The following is a 25,216-nucleotide window of genomic DNA, read 5'->3' on the forward strand; positions in this document are numbered from 1 at the left end:
CTCACAAATCTCAGTTTCCAACTTCATTACGGTGTGGTGTTGGTGCCTGGCAAGTGAACTGCATAAGGGTGGCAACTTATTTGCTGACAAGAGAGTAAATATGCTGCAATAAAAAAGGAACACTCAGTTCTTACTGAAAATAGGAATGCAGCCACAAATCTGGAGCAGGCATTTAGCATGATCACTTAGCATCAGGCACTGCATGGTGAAAGAAAAGAGTTTAATGGGAAAACATGGCCACTAAAAAGTGACTACTCTGCTTCATCACATGGAAATGCAATTGGACTCTCAAGTGCTGAAGAGTCCCCAGTGCATTTCTGAATGCCATTGGCACTGGTGATGTCAGAGAGTGAACAGATGAAAATTGTTCATGAGACTGTCCCTAGAAAGAAAAGAAGGCAGCACTTACTTGCCTGTGCAGGGAGCAGCTGTCTTGCTGCTAAGAGGGGGCCTTTACAGTGTACCTGATACGCGCCTGTGTGCGCACATATGATACACAAAATAGAGTCCTATATGCAGCAGGTGGGGTTTTATTGCATCTCTTGTGACTTCCAGATCATACAAGGCTATGCATGGGTTAATATTTTAAGTAGATTACCTACTAGCTCAGGCTGGGATCTAATATAAACTGCAAAATTGCTAGTTAAAAAGGTTCAATAGATCCACTTTTCTCCTTGGTGACATTTTTACAACCCACTGCTTGAACTCTTTAACTGGGTGTAGGTGGCTGTGTAATTGGAAGTTTCTGTTGATGAAATGAAGGGAGGCATCTAGTTGCAGGCCCCTTTCTTTAACCCACCAATGGCAGCACAGCTGATAGAAATGGAAAAAGAAGGCATGAAAGGTACCAGACAGGCTTTAAATACTCCAGGGAGGCAGATCTGGAGAAAAAGAAGCCAGACTGCAATCACTGCAGTAGCTGTTAACATCAAGAGCAGGCTGACAACTCCTGGGCTCCCCTGGTCCTTCTAAAGAAGTTTTGCTTAACAGTCACCTTCTACATCTATTATTACAAAGGAAGAAAATGGAAAATACCACTTTGAACATCAGAACAGTTGTTGCCTAAGAATTATTGACTGGCATTTTTATTTATCGTGAAATGTTCAAGATACTATAAAATAATGCCTAGTTACTAGAATAATTAAAATTGGCCTTGCAAAGTGCTGCATCTCTTGGCATTCTGGTTTAATTTTCCTTGTAAGACGTCTTGTCTTGTACTGCAGGATACGGCTTCTGTAACGCTGACAGTAGCAGCAGCGCTTGTGAGGCTTTGCTGGGGGCTGTGGCTGAGCCACCATTCTTGCAGTTGGAGGCGTAAGCAGAGAAATAGTTCATCCTGTAAAGCTCTGCTTGGCTCTTGCAGCAGCCAAGCTTGCTCATCAGCAGAAAGAAATCCCTTCGAAACGCCTTGGTGAAAATTGCATAGAGAAATGGGTTTGCACAGGAGTTGACAGGGTAAAATAAAACCAGCAGGATCTTGGAGTTGGTCACTGTGATGAGAGGAACTTTAAAGGCAGCAGATATGGCAAAAAAGGAGATGGGGGCCATGCAGGTAAAATCCGTGAAGATCAGTATTGCCATTCTCTTGGCGACTTTGGTATCTTTATTGGCAGCTACCAGCTCTGGATTCTGAACAGCTATGTAAATCTTAATGTAGCAAGCGCAAATGACAATGAAGGCGACAACATTCAGCACCAAGATCAGCAGGATGTAGGCTTGGGAAAGACCTGTTTCAATATCCATGGGCAAACAAATGCTGACCTTCATGTAGCTGCTGACCCCTAAAAGAGGCAGCACTGCTATTAAAATGGAGAATATCCAGCCCCCGAGCATGATCGGCACAGCATGCCGCAGCCGCAGCTTCCGGTCTAGCTGCATGGCATATGTGATGGTGTGCCACCGTTCCACAGTGATCACCGTGAGCGTGTACACAGACAGCTCGCTTGCAAACACTGTGAAAAAGCCAGCAGTGCTGCAGCCGCTGCCTGTCTGCCAGTCTATGGCATGGTTGTAGTACTGACCACTTGTCTGAGCATCAACAGAAGCAATGAGCAGCAGGTAAAGTCCCATGCAAAAATCGGCAAAGGAGAGGTTGCACATGAGGAAGCGAGGAACAGTGAGCTTGTAATGACTGGTTATGAGAACAAGGAGTACAGTGAAATTGCCAGCAATGGCAAGGATGTTTATAAACCAGATCAGGACTCTGAGAAAGCTGTATCCCAGGATGTCTTCACAGGGATTAAATGCATCTGGTTCTGGAGTGCATGTGAGTACTTTTGGCTGACAAAAGTCATACTCAAAGTCAAAGCCGATCATTTCACTATCATCAAAAATGGCTGAGTAGCTGTAAGGAGAGTTTTCATCTGTGAAAGAGTGCATTTTCTTTTCTGCTGACCGCAGCAATGTGTTGTTAGAGTCATCTCTGTAACCATTAAAAAAAACAATCCCCCCACAAATAGAAGTGAATTATTTGTTACATGCTGCTTGCACTGTTTTGTAAAATACAACAGATAACAGTTGTTTTAACAGTGACTTCCTACATGTGTTTCTGCAGGGTGTTTACATGTAATGAAGCCTTGTAAGGGTCCTTTGTGTTTGGGTAGCAGCCTTGAAGAGCAGCAGAGGTCACAGTCACATCCATGGGAATGCTTTCTTATACAACTCACTTACTTGTATGTACTTTATCCTGATTGTTTTGTAAGCAAGCCATTATTTTCATGCTGCCAGTAGCCTGTAGTCCAAACTACAGTAACACTTGAATTGATAGTTTACAGGTTTGATTGGATATATGTTTGTCAGACAGTTATAGAAGCCAGACTAAAATAACCTAAAATAACTGTGCACTGTTACCTCTCCTAGGAAAGGCACTTAGCAAATGAATTTCTGAGACTATATATGACTTGGGAAGTGCTGAGGAATTTGATATTCACAGAAGTGCATGGTTAACTAAGTAATTTTGATGGCTAGGAGTTTATTAAATCTAGACTGGACCCAATGCCTAGTTATAAATGTTTTGGATGTTTAAAATAGACCTCCTTAATCTCCAGATCATTAAGTGTGTGGTAATAAGCCCACTAATGAATACAAATTTTAAACAAGAACTGTTTTTTCTGGAACTTCCCTGCCATAACAGGTGCCTATTTCAGAACTTCGCAATCATCCTGAGTGTTTGGTGGGCAAACATTCAGTCAGCAGTGTGAGACATGGAAAGCACTCCTATTAAGGACAATTCTAGAGAAAACTGGTAGCTTTGGGATAACTTAAATACATGCTTAAGCTTCCACACCTACAGAAGCATGGACATTAAATGACATTTCTGGAGCAGAGTCTTAACTGGCAAATGAAGCTGAGCTGCTTTTCAGCTATTCCTGTTGGGAATAACTTCCCAGTCTTTTTATCCTAACTCTTCTCTTTGTATATGAAAAACTGTGCAATGTCTTACGTTTACTTGCCTGGCTTAAACTGGAAAAGCAGGGAATACATTTGACTCTGTTTCTTAATTAAAAATGATGGTGATTTTCTGAACTCAGGACTTTCAGATGATTTCTGCTGTAGTTCTGCAGCCATTCAGCCTATGAACTTACTTCTTTTGCTTAATATAATGTCTGCTCTGAGAATTGCTGAGATTGGGATTTACCAAAGAAAAAAGCTTCAGGCCCAGTGGCCGGGCAGACTATTTAATGCACAGCAGGAGTGCCACAGATGCTAATCCAAAGCAAACAGGCAGATAAAACCAAATGGCAAGTGTAGGAGGCCTCACCAAGCAGCAAACAAGATAATGTCCAAGGAAGTTGTTACCTCAATCAATCAATCAATCAATCAATCAATCAATCAATCAATCAATCAATCACATTTCAGCTGTATTTAGCTGTTGGAATTTTGTGACCATAGCCTTGTTTTTTCTAGACAGCAATGCCCTGGCGCCATGTCAAGGCTGCTGAGAAGTCCCAAGGTCTCTCTTTTAGCTGTGGAGGGATGAATAATGGCAAATCCTCAAACTTCTCTCTGGAATATGGGTTAGAACCAGTGTCACACAGCATAGCTAACACAACAGTTTTGATATTAGCCTTTCTCATTGTCACACTGAACACTGTCAAACAAAACTCCCATGATACAGAAAGACATGTTTAGACTGAATAAACCACTGGTGTTGGGTCATCATACTTCTAACTCAGGGACTCTATTTTTAACATGGAAAACTACTGACATAGAGGCTTCTAATTATCCTTTCTATAGGCAAAAATTAAAATATTAACAGTAGCAGCTCTTCTTTGAATCACACTAACAACTGCAGTTATCTCAGGGTATGGGAAGTCTCCATGTAGTCCTTTAACTTTTGTAAATATTTAGTAACAGCTTTGAAAGCCTTTTAAGAATTCAGAAGAGAAACTGGAGGAAGTAAAGCTTTTGAAATTGTGAGGGGTTTTTTTCCTTTCCTTTTGAGCATTTAAATCACAAATGTTGTTTTAATGATAGTAAAATTACCACCATGTAACTTGTAAGGGCGACTGAATTGGCAGCCAAAGACATGCTGTTTGAGAAAAAACACAAACAGCAGGATGGTGAGGTCTGTATTTGCTACTTCCAGCATCTGTATGCAGAGAGGTACTCACAGTATTTCGTTAGTTGGTTTCCTCATGGAACTTTCACACTCTTTGGAAAAGTTGTCAAAAATGGAAAGCAAAGAATTTTGTCTGCAAGAAGGATTAAAAGAAAGTTAAGTTTCAGGTTGAATGTTGGCCAAAGTCTTGACTTCTCTGCAAGTGGTCTTCACAGACTTTTATGTTAAGCTAGAGTTGGCCTCATGGCAGCACAAACATTCATGTAGACATTTGGAAGTGGGAAGAGAAGGCTTCAAATACTGTGACAATAGGCAGGACCTCATGGCGGGGTTGTAAGGATGGTCTTTCAGCTTGGTTATTGTTTATGATATATTCTTTTACAGTGAAATAAATTGATCTGGAATTAAAAGGTATGTTTTGAAATATTGTATTGAAGTGGGCCAGATTGTCCACCGGTATGAATGGTAGCAGTTATGCTATTGTGCTTTTAGAGAAGCAACTGTTAACAGCTACTGGGAAACTGGCCTGATATACAGGTTGGAAAAGGACCACAGTCAGTCATCTTGTCAAATCTCCCTGCTCAAGCAGTGTTGCCCAAAAGCACATGGCATAGGATTGCACCCAGACAGTTCTCAAATATCTCTAGTGAGGGAGATTCTGTAACCTCTCTAGGCAATTTGTTCTAGGGCATCGTTCTACTGCACAGTAAAGAAGTTCTTCCTCATATTTATGTGGAACTTCCGGTCCATCAGTTTCTGCCCATCATCTTTTGTTCTATTGCTCAGAACCTCCCAGAAGAGCCTGGTGCCATCCTCTTGGCACCCTCCCTTCAGACACTTACAGCTCATGGGGTCACCTTTCAGCTGTCTCTTCTCTAGGCTGAACAGGCCCAGCTCCCTCAGCCTTTTCTCATAAGACAGATACCCTTAATCATCTTTGTCACCTGCTGCTGGACCTGCTCCAGGAGCTCTGTGTCTCTCTTGTACTGAAGAGCCCAGAACTGGAGACAGCACTCCAGCTGCATCTCACTAGGGCTGAATAGAGCGGCAGCATTATCTGCCTCGACCTGCTGGCAATGCTGTTCCTAATGCATTCCAGGATCCCATTGACCTTCTTGGCCACAAGGGCACACTGCTGGCTCAGGGAGAGCTTGTCTACCAGGACGCCCAGGTGCAGAGCTGCTTTCTAGAAGGTCAGATCTAAGCCCATACTGGTGCATGGGGCTATTCTTCCCTGGGTGAATATTTTAAAAACTGTCTGGGATCTGGAGGTAGACTTTACATGATGGAAGTAAAGCAGTTTGAAAAGTGTAAGTTGAAAGATGACATATTTGGCAAAATCTCTGATTTGAGGCTTTGAAAGTAAGGACCAGGTACTCTCTCATTGTGAATGGAAATGGCTTTCTCTTACCTTATTGCTGCAAGAGTAGAAAGAATCAGCAAAAACACTAAGCTCATTTATGTACTCTTAAGGGAATCAGACACCTGGAAGCTTATAGAAAGTTTTATGTATAATGAGGGAAATAATATATCAATCTAAGTCCCTATGTGATGCTTGTAACAACAGGATGGCAACATAAGTTGGTTTTTTTTCTTGTAATTATTTGAAGATGTGATACATCTGCTTCCACCCCTGCCCATTCAGACAAGTGCAAGAAAGTCTAGGGAACGGAATGCTACCTTCCACCTGCCTTACATGGTTCAGGGAATGAGTACACCACAGTTGTGCCCCATAAATCTCAAAAAATATTTAGTCTGAGGACTTTATTCTCTTATCTCATCACCGTATTTCACTGACCAGAGAGTGCAGTCTATAGGTGCTGAGGAACAGAATATGGGACACTGGTAATTAGAACTGGGTGGGTTGACTGAATGTAGAGTCCAGGGCAATAGAAAGAGGTAAAAGGAGATAAACAGACTCCAGCTCTCTGACCATGATTATACAAAACCACACAGATTCTTGCCTCTGTAACCTGGGAAGGTCTTGTGAGGTCTCAATCTCCATAGTCTTCAATAGATAGCAAGGAAAACAGCCAGAGATTGCCCTCTCCTTCATTTGTATAGGAGGTAACAGCCTGTTGCTGATACAGGTATTGCATCAGCACTACTCTGAGCCCTGCTGAAGCCCCAGGTAGGAGAGCAGTCATTTCCTGATTTGCATGGGTTTTTTTCCCCCAGTTTACTAGGAGAACAGTCACTTCATATAAGAAAGTGACTTATTTTAGCTCCCCTGTTCTTATATTGCATGGTTGCAAATTCAGGCACCTGAAAATTAATCAGAAACACAGTTGTCTTTATCAGAATGAATAACGTTTTGTTTTTTTTTTTTCTTTCTCTTGCTGTCCTAAAGTTGCTTCTCAGAAACTTGATCTGGGACTGAATCAGAGTTCAGTAGCAATGGAAACCCTTGACAGTAGAATCTTTGCTCTACTCTTGCAGAATCAAGAACCCTTGAGTAAAATGAGGTAGGCAGGGAAAGCACAGCATCACCCCTAATTTCACCCTGAAGAATTGTATTCTATTCTGCTTTTGTAATGCAGTCCTGAAGTGAAGGCATGCAAGTGACATGGGTCAGGCTTCTCACAACTGACTGCTCAGTATGTCTCTCCTGTAGCCTTCATTTGAGACAGATGAGAAGGGAGGCATCCTCATGGCTCAAACTTTTGCAGCTGCTTTGAGTGCCTAAAGCCAGCCAAGGGTTGGTTCCTTTGAAACATAAATGCTGAAAAATTTGCTCCAGTTGTCTTGGATTGACTGTCCCAGATTAGCAGTTGTAAAACTCTCCCTGTGCCATGGTTTCCACCGTGGGGAAAACAATTCTGTCTACTATCTGAAACGATTGGAACTAAACTAAATAATGTCTTTCTATAGACTTGTGTCCCACCCTAATTTTGGTGAGTAATTGAAAGCCTCTCTTTTCTACTGTCATAATATCACCTGTATTAATTAAGCTAGATGGCTAAAGGCTGAGGGATTTCTATTTTTTCTTTTTTTTTTTTTTTTTAAGGCAACAAACTATTGATAAAGAACTACCTTCTGCATGCCAGTAGGCTTTTTAATCCAGTTACCAAGAAAAATATAAGCTTTAAGCAAACTTGGAATAAGGTTCCTGCTGGCAGTTCCGAGCACAGGATGGGATCCATTTCTGCTCTAAAATAAACAGAAATAATTTTCCTGACTTTAGCAGAGATCTGTTGTTTCATGCAGGGCCTTTCTACATCCCACAGCTTCACCGTTAATGGAATAAAGATAATCAAACCTTGTGAGCTGAAAAAAACAGGATTGCAATTTTGGAGCTTCTAAAGTACTGCAGTACAATAATGTGATATTTGGACTTACTTTTCTGTCCTTAGATTTCGAAAAGCACAGCAGTGACTGGGATATGTTAGAACAGCTTCCAGTAGACTGCTGAATTTATCCAGTGGTGGCAGTCTCTTTAATGAGTAAGATGATGTTGCATTTAAGATTTGAATGGCCTCAAGACCATAACTAGGCAGGGACTCCAGTGCTGTTGAAGAAATATCCCTGTGAAACAAAGACAGCATTCTCTTTTCTTTTCATACCCATAAAAATACCCCCAAAGCAGGACAGTAGGTAACAGCAACTCAGTTTTTCACAAAGGTGTAAATCTACAAAGCTACTTCAGCACCTGATACCCAGCTCAGAAACATGGCCTGTGAAACTACAGAGCAATGGGGGTAAGAGCATCCCTGTGGCTCAGGAGCCCCAGCAAGGCAAGAAGTTCACTTTGTCCTGGGGAAAACTAAACCCCAATGCTCCAGGTACTGTGTCCTGACCTCTCTGAAATCCGCCATGCATGGACTGAGGGTTGGCTCTTCAAGCCAGAAACAGGGAGAGAAGAAAGCAGGTGAGCATGACTCTCCAGCCAACTAACAGGTGGGACGCCCTCCTGGCTCTTTGCTTGGCTCTGAAGGGTTGTTCTAGGTGTTTTAATTAAATGGCTACAGATTAAAGACCCCACCCAATGCTTGCCAACACAAACAAGCAGTTTGGCTTAGAGTAACTTTAGAGGGGCTCTTCTTGTGAGGAAAGGCCATCAGCATGACTAAGGATTTTCAAAGTCAGGCCATTAAACGGGGAAAAAAGACTACAGTTGTGGAAGTGATATTAGTAATGCCATGTACCATAAAGTATCAATAAAAGGAACAAAAAAGGCACGTGCAGCACAGAGTGCCATTTACAGAAGAACATGCTGTGCTTTATTGCTTGGAGTTACAGCCAGTGCAGCCCTCCAGTAAGTACTTGATTAATAAATCATGAGGATGATAATGTGTTTTATTCAGCAGAAGCTTATAGCATGCAATCAGCTAGTTCACTTTCATAACAAAATTCTAAAATAATGTATTGTAAAAATATATTTATCCTAGCAAAGAACAAGATAGTTTGCAATGTCAGAATATGCCACAGAAAAAGGATCAGGAGCAAAGGCCAAAATATCTAAGAGGTGGAGGTCAATGCCAACACTAGAACTGGCTGATATGTGTCTGTCATGGTGCAAACTGAGCCTTTCATCCTGTAATTTCAGGGCATCTCATTGACATGTTTCCACTTCATGAACAGAGGATAACAGATCAAATCTCCTTTCAGACTCAAAGCTGGTGTTTGCTGTGATGACACAGCCCTTGTGGCATTGCACAGTTCCCAGGGGACACTCAGGTAACAGAGTTGTGGGTACTTACAGGATATCTGGACCTGTGGCCCCTCTCAGAGCATCATTGTGTATCCACCTGAGGTTCTTATTGTCCTTCAGGATTCTGTGGAATCAAACATAAATTCTCTTTACATCTGTATTTTAAAATATCTCTCTTTTGGTTTCTTCCTCACACCTATTTCAATTCTTTCTTCCATCACGAATGTGGTTGTTGCAATACCTGGCTGGGGAGGACTTGTATCTCGCATGTGACCTTTCCCTCTGCTGATGCCATCAGATCATTATCATCTACACTTAAATCTGATAAATTCCAAATTTTTCTCACTTAAACCAGGAATGCCCAGGCTGTTTCTTTCATTGGAGTGGCAGTGTACAAAAATGCAGCAAAAGTTTTGCTCAAACAAAGAGGTTAGTCCCAGAGTGCGTGAGAGGGCTTTAGAAACTATTTGTGTTTCCAGACATAAACTGTAGGTTCCTCAGTTTTGGCTGTGTTTTCAAGTTTTCCATTATTGCTGCAAAGTTTCAGAATTTGTGAAATTTTGTTGAAAATTATGAGCTTTTCTCTTAAAAAGGGCAATATTCCAAGGGATGGTATTCCAGAAAAAGCCAGTAAGTGCTGCAGGATTAGCAACAAAATCACAGCGACACTGAAAGATGCAGTTTTCTCATGAGTATTGGGAAATGCAAGACACAGCCAGCTAAGCCGAAGGAAGAGCTTTTGACTGCGTCTGAATTATTATTTACTGTTTACATTACTGAGGAGGGGAAACATACTCACAGTTGATTCAGTTTTGTCCCATTGAAGGCATGGCTGTGGATATCTTCAAATCCATTTTTATACAGTTTGCTGTGGATTAAAAGAAATGTGTAAGGAAAAAAGATTTGGAAAAGCTGAGATGTATGTACTGCAAGTTTCAGACCTTAATGCTGCATTCATTTTAAAGCTTATAAAGAACAAAGGTAACTATAGCACAACTTACATTGACTCTAAGAAAGTTCCAGTTTAAATTTCCTGAGCACCGTCCTGTTTAGCTGCTGAAGAGAACTTCTGCTGATGTACAGATCTCTCTCTGAGAGGTTTGCCTATGCCTACCTGGGGCTGAGATCCAGAAATAAGACATTAGTCCAGGTAAGTTTCTGGCACACAGGCAACAACCTGGAGGCAGAAGACCTGGATTTTGTGGCCAACAAGTACAAATCAAGGGTTAGAGAAGTGTCAGGTGGAAAGCAACTTCAAAGCCTGGAGTGTGTTGCTGGATTGCAGATCTTCTGTGGACAGACAAATCTTCCTGAAGCCCAAGAGACAGCTTTTCAGAGAAGCAGGGGCAAGTTGTTCATCATCCATCAGTCAGTGAGTTACCAGCTTCTGCAAAGTGCTGCTGCCAAGCTTGATTGGTGCAGTGGAAACTGTGCTGTCCTCTGTGCTGCACAGGGACAGTTGATGCCATCCTGGGTTCCTGACTCCACCCCACCTTGGATACCTAAAGGCTGGGCTCTTCTACACCTGAAGTCCAGCCTTTTTTCCTTTACTAGGAGATCTAACCTATGGGTCTGTTAATATGCGTGTGTTCGTGTTTCCAATAAAAATTCAATATAGTCAATTGCATATAGTATTTTTTCTTTAGTATTAAGCCATAATAGAAAACTTGGCACAATTTATAAATCAAACAACATTTATGTTGCTGCTTTTCCACTTGCTTTTTGGAGAGCATGAAGTGGGCCTATAGAACTGCTTCCAAGGATGATTGAAGTGTGTGGAGCACCTGGCTACATTTGATAGAAGGTGTCTGTATCAGCACAGTCTGGAATTAGTGATTCCCTTAAAAGCCACGACAATATGTAGGATCAATTTCCCCAAACACATGAAACATTAACTGTTGAAAAGACTAAATTAGCTCTTTGTAGTGCAAAGTATTACTGCAGGCTGACTTTACACCTTCATAGATTACTTGTTTCACCAAACCATGCTGTAAGAAGAGGAATTAATTCAGCTAATTACAGCTAACTGCATGGGGTGGAGTTAACATGAAGCTCTACAATTAGGAAGCTGCATATAAGATAATTCTTTTCTTCTTGTGGTGAGTTCCCTATCACAAAAGGATGGGAGAAAAAAGAATTGTTGGCTGTTTCTTGACTTAGACTCACTCCAATTTAGTACACTTTAGCATTACAGTAAAAAATTTAAACACCTTTCTCCATCTCTTTTATGTTCATTTTCTTGCACTATTAGCAGAATCATAATTTTGCTGAAGTTATTTTGAGAACATGTTGGGAAGAAAGAGGCTCATAAGATGAAATGATGCACTAATCTAAGCAATTGCTCCTCTTTAGCATTGCGTAGGAGTAGCATTCAGTCACATTTATGCCCAGTTCCTTCACTGGTTTCAGTAGGTATTGGTTAGTACATAAAATCTGTGTTGAAGTTACTGTCATGCTGGCACATCAGCTTGATAAAGAGCCTGGTCCATCAACTGCAGTTCTTGTTCAAGTGCACAGCTCATTTGCAGGTGCAAATATTCATGTAGTTTTGTGCAGGGGTTTTGGTACATGATTGTCTCAAGTCAAAGCTCCCATTTTGGATGTGTCCTGCAGTCTGGTCCTCAAGGGTTGTTTGCTTTACTAGGCTCCACACTGGAGTTTGTGGTTACAACATGAAGTGGGTGGCCTGCTGTTGCTCTCTATTGCTCAGCAGGTCCTTCCTTGGGAGAACCCAAATTTTTCTTGCCACATCCTGCAAAGAGGCTCAGTCTGTGATTTTTCCTATTTCAACATTATTTTGTGGAAGTTTTTGTGAGGACAAGGGCACTGTGAATTTCTTGCATGGTTCATGCTGTGCTGTCAGAGAACATCTCACCTTGGCTTTCTGCTGCTTTCTGCATTCCTCACGTGGGGCATCAAACCCACCAATCTCACAGGCAGCTATAGCAATGAATCCACAGTTGGCTAAAAGGAAAGTCTTGGGTGTGGAGAGTTATCAATGAAATCAATGTAAGCCAAGTAGAAAAAAAGCAGGATAAGAAGCAGCATTGGGTACTTTGAACCAATTTCTTCTCTCTCTCTCCTCTTCAGGGGGACCCTGTGTAGCTGAAGCTCAGCAGCACTAGATCACCTCTGTCAGTCTGCTTGGCCTCTGAAAGCATTGTTTCATGAAACTGCATCCTTGAGGGAAGAAGAGAGACTTTGGTCTCCAGTGCAGCTTTTGGAGTTTATATCCTGTTGATGGTATTTTTAAAACAACATTGCATTGAAGATGATTTAGATCCCTTGTTCTGTTTTCTTTCCTATACGAAGTAATCTTCTGGATAAAACTCTTCTTCAGTTTGAAGAACATCCCTATGTTTCTTAAGCATTTCAAATTTAATTCACAATTCAAGTATGTATTTTATGGGGCTTAATGTCAAAATTTTTATGAAGTCAACCTGCTTTTCTCAAGCAGAAATGTTATCCTTGCAGAAGGAACTGGAGCTAGGATTATTTTACTCACAGTGTCAGTGATTCATTGTTCATCCCCTGGAAAGCATTTTGTGGTATAATTGTCATATGCAAGTTATCACAGAGCTCCCTTTAGAAGACAAAAAAAAGATATTTTTGTCACTGATCCAGGAACATGATGGAAAAAAACTCACAGATGGGTTAGTTTCTGTCTCTACTTACAAAATAAAATGAGCTTCCAATGAGAAGATCTGTGTCAGGTCTGGAAATTGTCTTATTCCAGTGTTACAAATGCTCCTAGAGAAAAGCATAATTCCTATTTATAGGTGAAAATATTACCAGAGTGGATGCTACAAGAAGCCGACTTGGTAGGTTTGAGTTTAACACGGCATTTATAGGTGACTGACAAATATTGTAATTTTTAATTAGGCTTCAAATGTGTTTTAAGGCCTGCAAAAAACAAGTTTTGTAGAATTATCAAGCAGTGTACTGGAGAAGCAGTATGCCTACTCTCTACATTAAGCGTGAGGAAGAGATTTCAGTTAGCCTTTTGTATAGTACCCTGTCCGTTTGAAAGCTTTATTCTAGAAATAAGGACTTAGCAGAGCTGTTTTGTAGATGTCTGTTTTGTCCATCACTGCCCTACCCTGCCCTGGGTTACTTTGTTTTCTTGCCTACTGAAAGACCACACTATTGGTTAACAAAGATTAAAGCTATTGTAAATGATGTATGTACTTCTGGTGTACTATAATGCATGAAGAACTTCTTCTTCCTTACATTCCTTTAAGTGATTTGTCTACTCCTTTAGAGAAAAGAATAAGGCAAAATAAGGCAAAAAGAAAAGGAATAGAACTCTTTCTTACAAGTATTTTAGCCTTGGAAGATTTCTGAATGCTCCATCCTCAATGTGCAGCAGATTTTTCGTGTTCAGGATTAATCTGTAATGAGGGAAAAATATTTCAGTGTTATAATCATTATAGATTTGTGAGGGTCCTGAGTTTTGCTTGTGATTTGCTTTCTCAGAAAACAGCCTACCAGTATGCTCTCAGGTGCATTTTGAGGCATTGTTGGTAATAAAAATGGCCTGTAACTGTTAGGTAGCCAACAAAAGTCATCACCTGAATTGCCATAGTTCACTGAGCTGAGATGATCTGGTTTGGATACCTGGTCACTGGTGGGAGTTAGCATTTTGCTGTCATCTGCTTGTTCTTTGGGATATGTGTTCTGGACTTGTGACATGCCTAATGCATTGAGCTTCTGCCTTCAGAGGCACAAGTGTGCAACCATCATGATGACTGTGCCTCCAGCAGGTGGGCTTGGAGGTGTGGCTGAGTCTGGAGTCTGAGCTCATACATGTGTGTGTGCCTGGTCCTTGCCCCACAATCAGATCCCTTTGCATAATCCTTTGTTTCCATTATATTACTGGTGCTCTTCTAGCCAGGAAAGGCAATTGCTTAGATAGTTTACCCTCTTAGAGCACCATGGACTTCCTTAGAGCAGTTGTTGGTAGCACCAGGTGCCTGCATGGATCTGCAGAAACGGAGATGGAGAGAAATGTGTGAGAAATCCTGCTTGCTAGTGGTCACTCAAAAACCAGGCAGATCTCTTAATCAAGGAGCACTTTCTGCAGCTATACAATCTGATAAACCTGTTTCCCTTAAAGTCCAGTAATGGTAGTCCAACTCCCTCCCTATGCATGACTTACATAATTCAAAGCTTTTAGCATACGAAATTGCAAGAGAAGTTGAAGTTCAGCAGTGCCATTGAACACACCTACCCCAATCATTCATTGAATTCTGACTTGAGTGCAGCTTGGGACATCAAGCCCTTGCAATGTGAGGCTTCTAGAGCATTCAAGATTCACACAGATTTTCTTACTAGCCTCCTGTAGCTCTTTAAGGGTCTTGCTTAGCTTTTTGGTTTCCGAAGACAGGCATATGGCAAGCTATCCATAAACTGTAGGTGAATGCATGGGGTCAAATATTTTATTCCTTCCCTAAATGCACCTTTGATTCCAGTGGATGTTGGACCCAGTCAGAGGTGGACAAATCTGCATCTCTTACTTATGTGAGTAACTGGCTTCAGTAACATTCACACATAAGATTAAAAAAAAAAAAAAAAGAGATGGATTTGTCCTCACTGAGTTGCACAATTTTAAGCCACTCACTGGTCATGCTGTGCAAAAAAAGGCAGTCATGAGATATTGAATCCGATTTATACTTTCCAATTTCACTAAATATTTCTGAGCATTCTCCTAGTCATTGCTTTTAACTCTCTTTCTCATGTCCCTGCACTATGCAGGTCAAGTTTAAAACCAGTACATGTTCTGTTTGAGTAATATTTTCATGCTCAAAAGAAGAGCTATGCATGCTAAGCAGCTGAATTTAAATACTGTAGGTCTTTGAAAACCACATCTTCAAAAGGAAAGATTTTTCTCATCTGTTGTCATCTCGAATTGTTTCCCTGCTTAGAAAGCTTGACAATATCAGCAGAAGTAGACACAGAGCTGTGCTCCTGTCATTGAGCTCACTGAAAGCAGTGGGATTTTCTGAGCATGGATGTCTTTGCATGCGTTAGATCTCCAAGGCCAGAACTTAGAAAGGGCTCACTATTTTATACAGTGCTTTGGAGAGAAATGTTTCTCATTACAGATCTCAACCACAGCCAACAAAAATAACAGAGACAGATTTGGTCCAAGAATACTTCTCTGCAAACTGATGATCCTTGATGATCCTAAATCATGACATGGATGCCTTTTTTTTAACTGATGCTTACATTTCAGACAAGGTGGGAAGGCTGTCAAATGCACTTGCTTCTATCCTCTCCAGGGAGTCACTCTGAGAGATTTCACTACAATGAAAATGGCAGACACAAAGCAACATATTAACAGAAAAGTCACAGCAATCGGCTTTCCACTGTTTCCTGCTTTTATACACAGCTGTTCAAACCCCTCCTACTGGTCTTGTTTGGCAGCAGTGTCCGTGCCTCCACATCTTGGGAGCCTGTGCCACTGGGGTTTGAGAGAGACCAACCTTTTGCTGTCTTGGCAAAAGAGAATGCAAACCCTTTGGAATAGGCATCTCTGTAACAACTAATCTCCATTTTCTTAGTAAATTGTAGGTAAGATAGAGACTAAGGGCCAGAATTAATGTAAATAAAGTAAGCCCAAGCCTGTGAGCTTTTTAGTCCTGCTTAGTGAATTTATTTGCATGGATAAGGATATAGATAATGTTCATGGTGCTTCATGTGCTATTATCAAGTCAGAATTATGGTCAACTAATACACAGATGTAGGAACACACAAATATTGATTCAGCACACTTTATCAATGAGTTTTGGATTTAAGTGTCATTTTCATTACATGCATGCAAAGTGAAAGGAAGTGGCTCTTTTTCATCATTACACCGACCAACATGACTGTTTTTGTAGGAACTCTAGGATTTTGATGTATAGGTGATCCTATTCCACATGTGTACTCAAGGATAACCAATACTGAACATAGATGAAAAAAAATCCACTTATTAGATGCTTGTTAAATGCCTGTTAGATTAAGATTTATGGGGCTATGCAAAACTGAGCCTGAAAGTAAATAGTATGTGTTGATGCATATATATGGGAAAAATCTTCAAAACAGTGTTTTTTCTTGACAGAATTGACTAGAAGGGCACAAAAGTAAACCTAAGGTTATATACTGTTGAGAAAAAGTATTTTCTGAACAACTGGAATGCATCTACAAAATCAGTCAGTATCGTAACAGTCCTGAGAATTAGCTTATTTCAATTATGAGAAAACAACTTCTTTTGCTGTTGATAGAGAATTCATTCTGATCTAAGGGGTTTTATATTTTATTTATAGTGGCAAAGGAGGATGCACATTAGAACTCATATAGTAAATATGTATATATTTCTTAAAGAAATGTTAATGATTTTTTCATCATCAGAATTCAGTAAGAATGTTATTTCTGGTATTGCGCTAGTTATTTATAAATGAAAGATGGGTGTAGCATAAGTGGCCTGTTGGCCACCTGATCCTCAGAGACTCACAGGCTGGGAGGGATTAGTGCTTGCTCACAGAACTGGAAGACTCAGGTTTGGGATTTGAAACGTGTTTCTTCCTTGGGATCCCCACTGTTTGCCACTGGTTTTCCATTAACATATGTTGGAATGACTTATGGCAGTGAGAATAATTTATCGTCTTATTTGCAGAGGGTGATGTACTGCCAAATAGATGATTTAGATGTTTATAATTTAAAAATATGCATTTTTAGAAGTAACACTACATCTCAATAAAATTATGAAGTGTTCTATAGATTTACTTCAGAAAAGAGACATTGATTTCTATGCTGTTAATTAGGATAGATTCATTAAAATGACACAAAGAAATCAAATTCTCTCTTTATGGAAGGGAAAGTGTCAATGAACAAGCCATTCTCTGTGGAGAATGTCATGCGTGCAGTTTGGAAAAGTTTAGCCTCAAGTCATACAAGTAGGAGAAATGTTGTAGGTTTAAGTTGGTCTCCTGTGTGAAAATGGTTAAGTTCTCATTAATCATTCAGATGCAAGTGAATGCAAGAAAACAGCACCACTGGATTCTGCTATAACACTATATTGCAGTGGGATACATGGAGCAGAGAACTACAAAAAGTGCACCTCAAAAAGAAAGCAGCAGTGTTTGTGCTGCTGCTTGGGTTCTGGGGGAGGTCATTCCCTTGTTCTTCACTGCACTGATGTGTCATCAGCTTTGTCCTTTAGAGGACATTCAGTGAAGATAAACTAAAAAATAATAAATAATGGAGATTCAAGCATGCAATCTTTCAGCTGGGATAACAACAGAAATAAGAGCAAGAGGGGTAAGACCAGCTTTGTGATCTGAGTCCTCGATATAAGCCAAGGGTCAGGAAGCAACACCAATCCAGTGTGTAACGTTACAGAACTTGCAAACTGAAAGACCAAATAAAGGATTCAGTCCTACTGATCCTCTGCCAAGCTTATCTCTCACTGCAAAATGTGGAAGAAGTATCTGATTTGGGTATTATATAATGCCAAAGCTATCATTGCAGTGGTAATCTTCGATGATAGAAATCTATATGCTCTGCTAATCAAAAGCTCCTCTCATCAGTTATTAGGCTGTTCTCTCCAACAAAACTAATATTTCATTTTGTGATCTGTTAAACAACTGTCAAAAATCACACCTTTTCAAAGGATCTTTTATATAATTTTTATAAGAAAAGAAACACCATGTTTATCCTTCCCCAATGCTTCCTTTTTTTCATCAGTAGTATGTTTTAGCCACATGTTTTCATATTTTTATAAAGAGATATTGTTTGGGATGGAGGTTTATGATAGAATTTATAGCAAGAAATTAGGGACAAGTCTATGGAAAATACTGACAACTTACATGATGAAAGCATCTTTAAGTCCTTCAAACGCATGTGATGGGATTACTTTTACGGGGAGATGAGTAAATGATCTGAAAAAAAGAAGATAGGGAGGAAACAATTGTAAGGCATGGGGTTTCCTTGTTTATAGATTGCACCATTAGGGTAGGGAGAAACCCGATAAAGGATAACGTCACTTCATTTTTCCTGCAGTTCTCTTTACCTCTGGAGCCTGATCCATTTGTCATTGATCTTAGTTAAATGGAATTCAAAGGATATTGGGTTAGTTCCTCGACAGCATAAATTTGAGACTAATCACCATCAAGTCAATAATAATCATAACGTATTAAGTAAATTTATATTCTGATGAAAATGGGCTGCTACATTTACAGTCAGAGGAAGATAGAGTCTTACAGTTAGATCCTCAGAAGTGGGTTTCATGTAAAGTTTTCTCTATAAAACAATATCTTTGCATTCACTAGACCATGCTATCTGCCCAGCAGTATCCCTGTAGTGTTGCAGCATGTCATCCTGAATTCACTGGCAATGCTCTGGCTGTGTACATGATGTAGAAGAACTCCAAATCAGGTCTGATATTGTTGATTTTTTACCTTTTAAATAAATCCCATCACTGTGGTTGAGAACTTAATAATGATGTGAGAAACAGATTTGCATTTTACCACTCTAGTCCACATCTGAACTGCAGTACTTTTACCAGCCAATTTATCTAGCCATGACCACAGTCACCTTGATAATGGTCATAGGAAAATATTTAACATATTTCAAGACGTTATCTCTGTACAAACAGATAATTGCTCCATTTTGCATTATAATTACAAATATCTAGTAAGAGACATTTGTTTCCCATCCTTAAAATCCCCCTCAAGATTTTTTGACTGAAATGTTTTGATGCTATTCATATAATTTGCTTCTTTTTCTTTGTTGTCATAATCCTTTATATGAAGACATATGTTTATGTTGATCAATGTTTATGCTATATATTTATCAAGTTTTACATATATATATATGTGTGTATTTTTATATATGTACATATATGTCATACCCACACATTATAATGGCAGGTTGTCACACATACATATGTCTAGGGGTTACAAATCTAAGGAGCCTGGCCTTCACTTCCTACCTATATTCCAAACAGTCTGTGAGATTTGGAGCAAATCATTTAGTTCCCTTCCACCTTGTCTCCCTGAAGTAAACTGAGAATAGCAATGCTCCCCTACCTAATAGTAGTATTCTGAGACTATTCTGAGTTGGAAGGGACCCATAAGGATCATCGAGTCCAACTCTTAAGTCAATGGCCCACATAGGGGATTGAACCCATGACCTTGGCATTATTACAACCAAGTTTTTATTGTAAGGATATGCATGTTTTTCACACCATTGTGATTGGGTCTAGATTGGTGCTGGCATGTTTTGTTGTGTGAGGTTTGGTTAAATCAGAAATGAAACTGTCAAGCGACTTGAAGAACATATTTTTCTCTGAGGGGAGAGACAGGTAGAGATAACCTGCAGAAGGGCTGGACACTCTGAGCCAAAAGGAAAAGAACTTCAGGAAAAAGCAAAAAGTAAAATCTGAGAAATTCCTGCTCTATAACCCCGGCAGCAGAAACCTCTCATATTTGCTCCATCAGCTTTCCTCCGTGGAAAACAAAGCATATCTTTTGTGAAACTGCTTGCAAAAGTAATATCATTTACAGAAGAAATAGAAATATGACTGAAAATGCAAAAAATAAAACCAAATCTTGGCTTTTAATTACATCAGCTCATGAACCTCCCTGTGATGTGCTGGTAAGCAGTATGCTGGTTGTAACAGTACATGGCTTGGAGTGAACTGCTACCCCAGACCACCTGTCCTCCAGCCTTGCCTGCAGAAAACCTCTGGCAACAGTGATCTGAGCTTAGCCACCTCAGTTATGTGATTAAATTTAAGTGGGATGACTCAGCACTTTTAATATGTAATGTAGTTAAACTGTATGATGGCACTTAAGCCATTCTGTAGTTCAACTTCATTGAGTTTTGGGTTTTAATTCTTGTAATTTCATCTTGATAGCTGGACCTGTGAACTCATCTACATTGATATTGCCTCATTCCATTAAGCATCTCAAAACTTTAGGAACAAAGGAAAAAGGCAATTTATAATCAGCTTTCACACCTCATCCTCAAAATATTGGTGTAGGACAGATACACTTCCACATTGACAAAAGTATCTTAGATTTACCAAAAAGGTGAATGTCCTGATACCTATTCTTGTCCACTTCAACTTTGTGGTTTGTATTTCAAAATTTGCCTGTGTTAAAGGTGTGACCTCCTTTGGACTTGCTCTAACAGGTCCACATCCTTCTTATGTTGGGGGTCCCAGAAATGGATGTAGTACTCAAGGTCTCACAAGAACTGAGTAGAGGGGCAGAATCCCCTCCCTTGACCTGCTGGCCATGCTTCTTTTGATGGAGCCCAGGATACCACTGGCCTTGTTGAAATTCATGAGATTGGCATGGACTCAAACCTCTTTCACCAGTCAAACCTGTCAAAGTCCCTCCCTCCAGCATGTCACCTGCACCACACAGCTTGGTGTCACCACCAAACCTTCTGAAGGTATCCTCGATCCCACTGTCCATGTTGCTGACAAAAATGTAAATTAGAGCTGGGCCCAATACTGGAGCCTGAGGAATCCCACTTGTCACTGGTCTCCACTCAGACATTGAGCCCCTGACTGCAGCTTTGAGAGCAACCATCTAACCAATTCCTTATCCACTGAGTGGTCCACCCACCAAATCCATCTCTCCAATTTAAAGACAAGGATGTTATGCAGGGCACTGTCAAATGCTTTGTGGTCTAGATAGATGATATCAGTGGCTTTTCCCTCATCTGCCACTACTGCAGCCCCATCCTAGAAGGCCCCTTTGTAAGGCACAGGATTTGCCCTTACTGAAGCCATGTTGGTTGTCACCAATCACCTCCTTAGTTTCCATGCACCTTAGCATGGTTTCCAGGAGGATCTGCTCCATGATCTTGCCAGGCATGAAGGTGAGACTGACTGGCTTGTAGTTCTCTGTGTCTTCCTTATTTTCTTTGGTAAAAATAGGGGTTATATTTCCCCTTTTCTTAATTCCATAAAAGCTTTAGGTTTCCTAACCTGATCCCTGGAGGAAATCCCTGTACTATGGAATTGGCCTTTTGCAAAAAGTGTTTAGTTAAACTGATAATAAATAATAATAATAAAAAACCCCACAGGCCCAATAGCAATAGGTATGAATGAGTTCTTGTAGCTGGGTTGGCTGTTATATTTTAGTGTCTCCATTTTATAGGGTTACTTGCATTTTTAATGCCAAAAAGGTGAACACGTAAGGTAGACTCTTGTTGGCAAGCATTTTATTTTGTGGTGTCCTTAGACTTGACTTGAGAGGATTGAAAATTTTGATTGAAACCACAACTGGAAATGCAGTTTTCTTAGGATTTTTATCAGCTTCTGAATGGCAATGTAAAGGGTTGGCACTGATTTTTAAAGCCCTGTATATCGGACATTACCTACCTGAAATGCAAACTATGATGCTGGATATATCACAGAAGCATCCAGAGTAGACTACCCTCCACTAGGTGATGATGACTGATAAAATATCTCCTATGAAAGACACTTTGGCCCTGAAACTGAATGCTTCTGACAATCCCCAAAGGCCAAATACGCCCCTAGTAGAGACATGGTAGAACTGCTAATACTTCTTTAGGCTTTTGCTATAAAGTTTTGAACTTCATGTTTCCTGATTTGGTGCCTAATCATGTGCCATTCATCCTACTGCAGAAGCTCTGCATACAGGGACAGCAAAGTGAACCTCACTATGAAGTGAAGTTTTTTGAAGGGGCGGCAAGGTATTAGGTATTCAATGCCCATTACTGTAGAGCTGAAGTTGGGTACCTCTCCATCTAGACTTTGCTTAAAAACCCAATAGTATATATAAGACTTCAAAAGAAGGAAAATTATATTTTGTTTCAAAATACAACAGTGTATTACAAATTAGTTTTCTGCTGAGACTAAGGAGACACATAGCTGCTATAGCCAAAATGGCATACAAAGATGTGGAATAATGGAGGTTCTATAGTGTTTGTGTAATGTCCAAATTGTAAACAGGAGCTTGAGAAAAATATGGTCAATTCGGGACTGTATAAAACACATAATTCTGCAACCTGTCAGAAGTCTAATAATTTTGAAAACTCTTTTCAGCAATAATATGTCATGGCAAGAATAACTCAGGTAAAAAAATGGCTGAAATTTCCCTACAGGATACATACTTGAGATATAAAAAATTACTGAAGGTACATTTGGAAGCACAGCTCATTACAGCATCAGGGTCTGAATTGCTCAGATATATCTGGAGTTACATATTGAAGTTTATTTTCTTGAGTGACCATAATATTAAGAAGGTCTTTTCTGAGCCTGAATTCTGTGCTTTAGTTGCACCGGTGAAAGAACATGGGCACCCTAAGAACTGTGCTGGAACAACCTGAAATAGCATTTTCCCCAAAATTATTAGTGCATTGCAAGCACCACACTGCAATCCCCCCTTGTGCACACAGGTACACATGTGACTATGAGGGAACAAAATTAACATTCTCCTGCTTTGTCTCTCATGCACAGAGCTGTGCAGAGGGAGAAGAGAGCTAGAAACACTGGTAAAGTATGGAAAGAGAGGGAGTCAGAACTAACAAAGCTCAAAAAGCAGTATGAATAACAGAGAGGGGAAGGAGTAAGAGAGGGGGAAGACAACAGCTAAATGGATAAGACAGCAGTATGAAAATCAAAGAGATGAAAGGAAAGTAAAAGAGGTTGAATAAGAACTAAATAAAAGAGCAAGAATACATGTACACCTGTAGGGTTAAGTGACTCCATTCATCTGTACAGCTTCGTAATTGCATGATGAACATAAACAAAAGCAAAAACAAAACCACAAAGAAATGAATATTTAATATTATAGTTTTGGGTTCAAAATAAATCAGGTTGGTTGTTGCCTGGAAGTAGAAAGAGTTGCATATGTCTGTGAATGCAGATGGAAAGAGGGATTTTTTACCAAGTATAAATATTTTCTCTATAAGAGTATTGAGCAGAATTTCGTTTGAACTGTTTTCTACAGCCAGCCTAATAGCTGGACTTCGTGTACAATCATCAAGATTAAACATGATATTAAAGGTTGAAAGGAAAAATTCCTCTTCTTTTTGTTCATTCCCTAGCCCTGTGGCTCTGGGAGAAGCATAAATGGCCACAACCATAAACCCATTATCTGTCTTAAACCAATCACTGAGGTTGAGATGTGGTTCTTCTTGGGGTGGCAGGTGGAAAAAGGAGAAATAAGAGAGTAAAAAAAAAAAGAGAAGTTTAGAGTTTTTGATAAACATGCTAAATCCCTGCAAAAACTATCCTCTCCGTTTGTTTCTGCTGCTGCAGGCATCCTGGATTTGACTGATCCATTGCCTCTGCTACGTGTGGTATGAATACTAGGGAAGAAATGTACTTGTTGCAATAACAAGAGAGAGTGTCTTCAGCTTCTACAGGCTCTGCTTTTTCTGACACTAAGGTAAAACAGGGAAATAGGGAGAAACCAAATTCAGGACAGAGATTTTTCTAAAATCTCTGATTTTGGAAAAAATGTTTCAGATGACTCTAGATTAATAAAAATTAGCAATTCTCGAGGTAGGCAGAAAGGAAAGAGATCAGGGTTAGTATCATCCCTGGGGAATTTCAAGAGCATATTAAATTTACAAACAAATTAGATGAAAATAAAACACACAGGCTTTGTTACCAAAAGAAGCACAATAAGAAAACGCCATTTGTGCACAGATGGCCAAGGGATCCTAGAAATGGCAACCATTCTATCTGCTGCTCCTCTAATCCCGTATTTTGATGTCATGATTGTTTAGATCAGTGCTGAAATTGAGCCAATAAACAACAAACAACACTTGAATACCTACATATATCAATTATTTGGTCTGGTCTATTAGATCATGAGCTCAGAGTATGGTGTGGGAAAGGGAATGCCTGTGATTCCTAGTTATAATGTAATCCTAATTACCAGGTAAGGGGTAGGCACAAAGATATGATGGACCACCATACAAAGATCTAAGCAGCTGTCAAAAGTCACATCAGCTATTTTACTAACAGAGAGGGAAAAGAAAATAATTAATAACTTGTCAGTGAGCTGGACCTCAAAAAGGAGCAATGAGCACAGTGAGGAGGATTTTCATGCTCAGGATAGGAGAGAATTAATTACACAAACTTCGGGAGAAGAGGTTGCAAGAAGTCCGACAGATTTGTGAAAGAAAAAACAAATCCCAGATCTGACAGAAGGCTTAAGGCCATAATTCAACCTTTTAGTCAGGTTTCTTTAAAGGCAACCATGCCACTACAAAGCGCTGATTTTGTTATAGGTACGACAGCTTGTACTTCCTGCCACAGCGGGAGAACATAGAAAAACCTGAAACACCTGCACCCCTTTCCTCTGTCACTGAGGGCAGTGGAGATCGAGACACTTTACCCATTGAGAAAACGTCCCGAGAGGATGTGCGTCTCCTTCCCAAGAGGGACAACCAAACGCCGCGTCTGGGTTTGTTTGAAAACTTTAGCCCCAACTTCCCCACCTCCTCGAGGTGAGAGATGCTCCAAGCCTGCAGGGCCGGCGAGAAAGACTCCGATGTCCCTCCCGGACCCGCTTCCCGGTCCCCCCGTCCATCCGCGGGTCCCGCGGTACTTACGCGCGGGCAGGCGCGGGCAGCGCCCCCTGCGGCGGCGGCGGGCAGCGCAGCGCGCCCTGGCTGCAGGCACAGCGGAACGGGCAGCGCCCGCCCGCGCCCGCGGGCAGCGGGAGCAGCAGCAGCGGGAGCAGCAGCGGCGGCGGCAGCACAGGCACCATGGCCGGCGGGCGCTCCCCTCCGCCGCCTCGCGCCTCTCGCCTCTGCCCGCCCGTCCGCAGCCCCCGGGACGCGGCCGCCACCCCCGCCTCCTCCCGCCCCCGCCTCGGGGCGGGCTCGCTGCCCTCCACCCTCCCTTCATCCCGGCCCCCAGGGCTATTCGGAAAGCATCCTGCGTCGGTGTGTTCTTACTGGTGAAGGTGGCTGCAAAATCTACAAGTGGCTAGCAGAAGGTTTCCTTGGATTTTCAGAAGTTCTGG

General features: G+C 40.8%; 1 protein-coding gene across 4 annotated transcripts; it reads right to left on the reverse strand.

Annotated features, from left to right (window-relative positions):
* Positions 1–843: 843 nt before the first annotated feature.
* LHCGR (luteinizing hormone/choriogonadotropin receptor) lies at positions 844–24,984 on the reverse strand. 4 transcript variants are annotated; one of them, XM_071580330.1, is made up of 12 exons: positions 24,801–24,984; positions 18,062–18,133; positions 15,441–15,515; positions 14,133–14,195; positions 13,529–13,603; positions 12,888–12,962; positions 12,718–12,795; positions 10,012–10,080; positions 9,262–9,336; positions 7,901–8,086; positions 4,614–4,694; positions 844–2,422 (listed from the first exon to the last, which is right to left on the reverse strand). In XM_071580330.1, the coding sequence occupies exons 1-12, from the start codon at positions 24,956–24,958 to the stop codon at positions 1,186–1,188; spliced, it is 2,244 nt and encodes a 747-aa protein (XP_071436431.1). In that variant the 5' UTR covers positions 24,959–24,984; the 3' UTR covers positions 844–1,185. The 4 variants fall into 4 exon arrangements, with proteins under 4 accessions (XP_071436431.1, XP_071436448.1, XP_071436441.1 ...); XM_071580357.1 differs by lacking the exon at positions 844–2,422 and adding an exon at positions 3,874–4,005; XM_071580347.1 differs by lacking the exon at positions 14,133–14,195 and having other exon boundaries at positions 844–2,344.
* Positions 24,985–25,216: the final 232 nt, after the last annotated feature.

The sequence above is a fragment of the Pithys albifrons genome, chromosome 2 (assembly GCF_047495875.1).
Source record: "Pithys albifrons albifrons isolate INPA30051 chromosome 2, PitAlb_v1, whole genome shotgun sequence".
In the NCBI taxonomy this organism is placed as follows: domain Eukaryota; kingdom Metazoa; phylum Chordata; class Aves; order Passeriformes; family Thamnophilidae; genus Pithys; species Pithys albifrons.

Coding starts and splice junctions, on each gene's coding strand:
- LHCGR (XM_071580330.1), bottom strand. CDS start 24,958: ATGGTGCCTGTGCTGCCGCCGCCGCTGCTGCTCCCGCTGCTGCTGCTC. Junction 18,134..24,800: donor CTGCCCGCGCCTGCCCGCGC/GTAAGTACCGCG, acceptor TCTTTTTTTCAG/ATCATTTACTCATCTCCCCG. Junction 2,423..4,613: donor AAACCAACTAACGAAATACT/GTGAGTACCTCT, acceptor TAATGGTTACAG/AGATGACTCTAACAACACAT.